A 6,000-nucleotide genomic window follows, 5' to 3' on the forward strand; every position below is an offset into this window, starting at 1 on the left:
CGAGGCCGTGTGGCAAACAGACATGGACACACACACCCACACGGCCCTGCCCCTCTTGGCCGAGCTCAGCCACCGAACACACAAGCCGTTGACTGAGACGAGTGTCAGGCCGGGAGCTCGGTCTGCCTCCGGTGCCCCGTCTGTCGCCCCCCCCCCCCCCCCCACGCCCCGGCCGTCGGGAGAGGGGCGCGCGAGGCCAGAAAGTCGCCAACTCTGCAGGGACTTGAGCGGGGGAGGTATTCGCCCGCCCCGCCGGGAGAAGGGGGGAGGGGGCCGGCGAGGCAGCGGGGTGGCTGTGAGTCAGAGGGGCAGCCCGGCGGGAAGGCCTCCGCAAGAGAGAACCGCATGCTGGCTGCCCGTGTCCCAGCGCCAACGAGAGGGGATGAGCCCAAGAAGGGTACACACGCACACATGGAGCGAGAGGTGCACGCCCACCACCCTACGGGCCTGGTGCCAGCAACAGCCCCACGGCAAGGACCTCTCCAGCTCCTCCGTCTCCGACGCCGCCGACCCCCGGGGGAAGACCGGGGTCCCGAGCCTGGGCCAGCGACCGCACCACCGCCGGGCTCTCACAAGGGAGCGTACGGCGGCGGAGGACTGCATGCGCCGCTCCCCCCCCCCTCCCCCCGGTCCACCTGCATGGGGCATCCACCTCCACGCCCAAGAGCCGAGACACCAGAAAAGGGCGAGGACCGGGGGGGATGTGCCAATGTGCGGCCGAGATAAAGGCGCGCATGCATGGTCTTCCCGCCCGAGGCCAGCGGACGTTCACCGTGCGGACAATCGGACCGGCGAGCCGGCCCGACGAGCCACGGGTCTTCGTCAGGCAAGCCGGCTGGAAGCCCTCAAGTGGTCCGACAGGGGGGGGGGGCCGGTTCCCATGAGGGTGCTCCCGTTACACCGCTGCGCACAGACACACTGGTTTGAGGGCCCCGCATCGTACCAAGCCGCCTCGTCCTCCCATCGCCTGCCCCCCGGCCCCCCCCCCCCCCCGTCGGAAAAGCGAATCCAAGAAGCCCAAACAGGCTCCACGGAACCGGCAATGGAAGGTTCAGGGTAACACACACGGGCAGCTACTTGCACCAATTCCCGGAGATCGTCCGGGCCGGTGCTTGTCCGGTAACCGGCCAAGAAAACACCCAACCAGGCGCCCCGCTCGCTGACAACATCACACAAGCGCACAGCCAGAGCACGCACGGGTCCCGGGGCCTCGGTGGTCCGGGACCCGGAACCCGGACTTCGCCGAAACCGGCGTGCCGAACATTCGCTCCATCTGACGGGGACGGCCGGACGAGCGAAGTGCTCCGTCGCGCCCTCTTCGCACGGGCGCCGGGCCGGGAGCCGGCAACAAGGCCGGTTTTTGTCCAGGCTTCGGCCTCCCTCGGACCTGGAGCCCCCCCTCCCCCCGCGCGCGCACGCACGCGTGCGGGAAGCATGGCCGCCGGACGTAACCCCACGAAGGCAACCCCCGCCACATCCGCATCAAATCCAAGCCGATGCCCAAATGAGAGTCCATTTAACAGCCATTATTTATATGCCGAATAGCGGGGCGGGACGCGCCGATTGCCAGACGTGGGTGACACACGGGCTGCAAGCTGTGCCACATGTGTGAATATATCCCTGATGCGCACCGCCACCACAGACAGACAAACACGCACGCACGGACGCACGCACAAGGTTCTGACCGCGGCCCGCGCCCCGGGGGGGGGAGGGGGGAGGCGCGGAACAGTGGCAGGGGAAGGTCCCCCGAAGGTGGCCGCGTTCTCCGCAGAGCCCGCGCACCGCTGGCTCCGCCGGCCATGTGTGCCGCTGCGCGCACGCGTGTAAGCTGCTGCTGCCTCCTCTTGGCGCGACAACGGTGCGTGCAGACCATTACTTTGCGCCCGTTCCCCGACGCCATCTCCCTCGCTGGTGCGAGGACGCGGGAGAAAGCGCGGCGCCCTCCCGGACCGCGTCCCTCTCGCTCTTAGCCTGGGCCGGGGCGGGCACTCGCGCATGGGAAGGGGCCGTCCATCACAGCAACCCAAGCGCATTGGTGCCTCATTCGTTGGCATCCAGGTCGCCTTTTGGCGAGAGTCAGGCTTGAACTGGCAGGTGCACTTTTTATTCGACGCCGGGGCAGTCTTCGTCCCGGATTTGGAGGGGAGACCATGTGACCCAGGGACACGCGGCGCTCCTCCTCTTCCAGTGCTGGAAAATATCCCCACACGCGCTATCTGCGTTTGCCCGGCCGATGTGTGGGATTCGTTGGGAGACCGTAACGTGGGCACCATTTTGGGAGTCCCCCGGCGCGGGCCCGCGTCAGGATGCACTTTCGCTGGCCCCCGGGGGTGCCCAGCCCCGAGTGAGGTGGAGCGTGCAGGCGGTGCCTTGGGCGGCCGCTGTGTCTTTGCACGGTGCGCGCGGAGCGGCGACACACGAGGGCGACGTCTGAGAGGGACTGCGCGCCATCCGGTCTCCCGAGAGATGGGCCCGGGGGAGCGGGGGAACACACCTGAAGTTCTGTATATTCTCCTTTTTTTATTCCCTGCTTTGGAGGTCGGGTGCGAGGCCGAGAGAGAACCGCCTCCGAGGCGGGACGGGGCGGGAGGTGGCCCCAGCGGACAGCTTCTGCTGGAGCAGCCCCAGAGCCTGTGCGCCGTGGTAGAGGCAGGCGACCTGGGGATAGGCCGGCACCAGCACCCGGGTCCGGTCCCGGCTCCCCAGGACGGGACTTGCCGGCGCTTGGCGGGGCCAAGTCCGCCTGTTGTGCCCATCCGGAGGGCCGCCGCTGGATTGGTTCGTCCTCGGCCGGAGGGGCCCCCCCCCCGCCAGGCCCGTTGCGCCGGGGAGAGTGTGCAAGGCCCGGCGAGAGAGCGGCCAGGGCCGGGGGGGAGAGTGGGGCAACGGGGGCGGTGAGGGGGCTCGTGGGCGCGGCCAGGCCTCCTGGCGGGGGCGGGCCGGGACCCCCAGGGGGGGGGGGGATAGGCCTCGTCCCGGGGTCGGCCGGGTGCGGCTCGGGGGGCGAGGCGAGAGGAAGGCCTCGCCGGCGCGGCCCCCCCTCCCCCCTCCCCGGGAATGAGGGATTTTTTAGCTGACCATGGCACAAACTCAAGCTCCCAGAGCTGGGGCCTCTAACTTTGCCTTTTCAAGTGATTTCTATCTCCTTTGATAAGTGCAGAATTGAAGTACGCTTTCCCTTCTGCCGCCCTCTCCTCTCCCCCCCCTTCCTCGCCTTTTTCCCATTCGTCCGCGCACGCACATGCACGCACACACACACACACACACGCGCAGGACGCACTCTCGGCCGGCACCTCCGCGTGCACTCTCCCCCTCCCCCTCTCGTTCGTGTGTCACCGCCTGGGGGGCGGGGACTGTCGATGGTTGTCCCGGCGCCTCCCTCCCCCCTTCCTTCTGCCATCCCTACAGACCGTCCCAGGCTCCGCCGCCAGAGGGCGCGCGTTGGGACCGCGCGAGAGGGGGACGTGGGGGACCACCCGCGGCCGTCCCCACCCGTGTCCGCCCTCGGCCCCCGACATTCCGCTCGCGCTGGGATGAGTATGCCCTCCCGGGCGGGCGGGGGGCGGGGGGTGGACCAAGCGCGCGCGCCGGAACGCCCACGCACCCATACGTTTGTGTGTGCCCCTCTGCCGGCCCCTGCGTCCTTCCTCCTGGTGAGGAGGAGAGTTCGTAGTGTGTGTGTGTGTGCGCACCGGCGCTCCGTCGTGTCGGATGCATGTTCCCGAATATGCATCCGTCTGCGGGGACGCTCCAGGGGCAGCGCAAGTGTGCATGCGCGCGTGTGCACCCGTGTGTGTGTGTGTGTGCACCTGTGTGTATGCCCGGGACGAGGGAGCTAACCTGGCTGCGGCCTCTGCGTCTGGGAACCTCCCTTTTGAGGGCGCCTGCTGACTGACCCTTTCCCTTGCTTTCTCTCCCCGCCTTCTCCCTCTCCCTCTCTCTCTCTTTCCCGTCCCCGCGCTCTTCACAGAATGGTCCGCTACGCTGTCCAGACCGACAACGCCACCACCGCCAAGTCTCGCGGCGCCTACCTGCGTGTTCACTTCAAGAACACCTCGGAGACCGCCAATGCCATCAAGGGCATGTCCCTCCAGAAGGCTCTGAACTACTACGCCGACGTTAAGGCCAAGAAGCGCTGCATTCCCTTCCGCCGCTTCGATGGCAGCACTGGTCGCACTGGTCAGGCTCTCGAGTTCGGCGTCACCCACGGTCGCTGGCCCGTCAAGTCTGTCGAGTTCGTCACCACCCTCCTGAAGAACGCCGAGGCCAACGCCGTCGTACGTCTCCTGGCCCTCTCTCTCTCTCTTCCCTTCGCGCACCCGGTTTGAGAGCCGTCTTGCTCGCTCGCCCGATTACTTACTGACACGTGTCCCCTCCCGTCTCTCTTCCCCCGCCTCCCTCGCCCGCCCTCGCAGGCCAAGGGTCTCGAGGCTGACAAGCTCTTCGTCAAGCACATCCAGGTCAACCAGGCCCCCAAGACCAGCCGCCGCTCTTTCCGCGCCCACGGTCGCATTGCCCGTGCGTCCTTCTCCCTATATGCCAGCTGTTGTCATTTATCCCCTTTTTCCGCGCGCGCGCCGCCCTCGCGCACTGCTGTTGCCCCCCTTCCACGCTCGGCTTCCTTCTCCCGGACCTGACCGACCCACCCTCCCCCCTCGCTTTTCCCGCACACACCTCCCCCTCTGTCACTGCCGCCGCCGCCACCGTGCACCACACCACCCACAGCCTTCAAGTGCTCTCCCTCTCACGTTGAGGTCGTCCTTGGCGTCAACACCGAGGCCGTCCCCAAGGGTGTCGAGACCGAGGATGCCCCCGTCGAGCGCGCCACCACCGCCACCGCCATGACCCTCTCTCGCCGCAAGGCCGCCAAGCTCCGCACTGCTCACTAAATGACGCGTGTGTGCGTGTGTGGCCGCTGCTGAGACTCGTAGGGCTGGGGGGGTCCCCCCGGGGGCGGCTCCTCTCGCGTGTGCCTGTTCTCGCGATGATGGTGCCTGCCCCTCTCTCTAGCTTGTCGAGTCCGGTTTGGATCTCATACTTCTGTAAATGCATTGTTACACATGTTTGCCGTCCGCACACCCTTTTCCCCTCCTTTGCGCCCTTTCTTTTTTCCGCCCTTGTCATGCTCTCTAGGGTGTGTCTCCTCTTTTTTCGGGCCTTTGGCGCGCGGGGGGGGCCACCATGAGCATTTTTTTGTCCGCGCGCGCGAGACGAGGGGGGGGGGGGGGACGCGCAGAGGCCGGAGACCACCAGCGCCCCTTGCCCCGGCATTTGGCAACATCAGCCCGGCGAGAGGCGACCGCGGGGGGAGGGGGGGGGGGGGGGCGGCAGGGGCCTGAAAGGACAGCCGCGCGTCATCGGTGCCGCCTTCTTGTCCCCAACTCCCGGGTCTTCCCCCTGCTTGCTGGTTCTTCCTGCTTTGCCGTTCCTGCCGCCGGGAGAGGTGCACCATTTCCCGGCTCCAATGCCAGGCGGGAGTCCGTGCGGCCCTCGTTGCCAGTTCTTCCGCGGCTGGACCGCAGTCCGGGGGGGCTATCAAGGTGGTGATCCACCCCGGGGGGAAAGGCTATCGCTGGGTCGTCCTTTTTTTGCCTGCGCCACGCCCGGCACCACGGTCGGCCCCCCGGCATCCGAGGATCGCAGATCCGTCCCTGGCAGGTGCTGGACCGGCGTTTCTGCACTCCGCAATCCTCGCACGGCCGCCAGCAGCACGGTCCCTGTCCGGGGGACCAAATAAACTGGCCAGCAGCACCCAATTAACTCACCTCTCGCGGGAGGATCACGCTACACAGGCACGCGCGAAATCCCAACCGATCAAGCCGACCTGCCTTCGCCACCATGCCTGCCTTTTTTTTTTTTTTTCTGCCCGCCCCCGTTCACCCGCCCTCCAGACACAGGCGGCCAAAGACCATGGAGGGGGCAGTGTCGTTGAACACACACCACACTCCCGCCTCCTCCTAAAGGCTAGCCATCTTGTCAGCCATCCCCCCCCCCCATTCC

The 6,000-nt window shown here is 67.3% G+C and overlaps 1 protein-coding gene across 1 annotated transcript; it reads left to right on the forward strand.

Moving 5' to 3' along the window:
* The first annotated feature begins 3,028 nt into the window (after positions 1-3,028).
* H696_04541 (50S ribosomal protein L22) lies at positions 3,029-5,078 on the forward strand. The gene is made up of 4 exons (XM_009498422.1): positions 3,029-3,167; positions 3,971-4,277; positions 4,416-4,518; positions 4,726-5,078. The coding sequence occupies exons 2-4, from the start codon at positions 3,972-3,974 to the stop codon at positions 4,887-4,889; spliced, it is 573 nt and encodes a 190-aa protein (XP_009496697.1). The 5' UTR covers positions 3,029-3,167; position 3,971; the 3' UTR covers positions 4,890-5,078.
* Positions 5,079-6,000: the final 922 nt, after the last annotated feature.

Source organism: Fonticula alba (assembly GCF_000388065.1).
Source record: "Fonticula alba strain ATCC 38817 unplaced genomic scaffold supercont2.7, whole genome shotgun sequence".
Taxonomy (NCBI): domain Eukaryota; order Rotosphaerida; family Fonticulaceae; genus Fonticula; species Fonticula alba.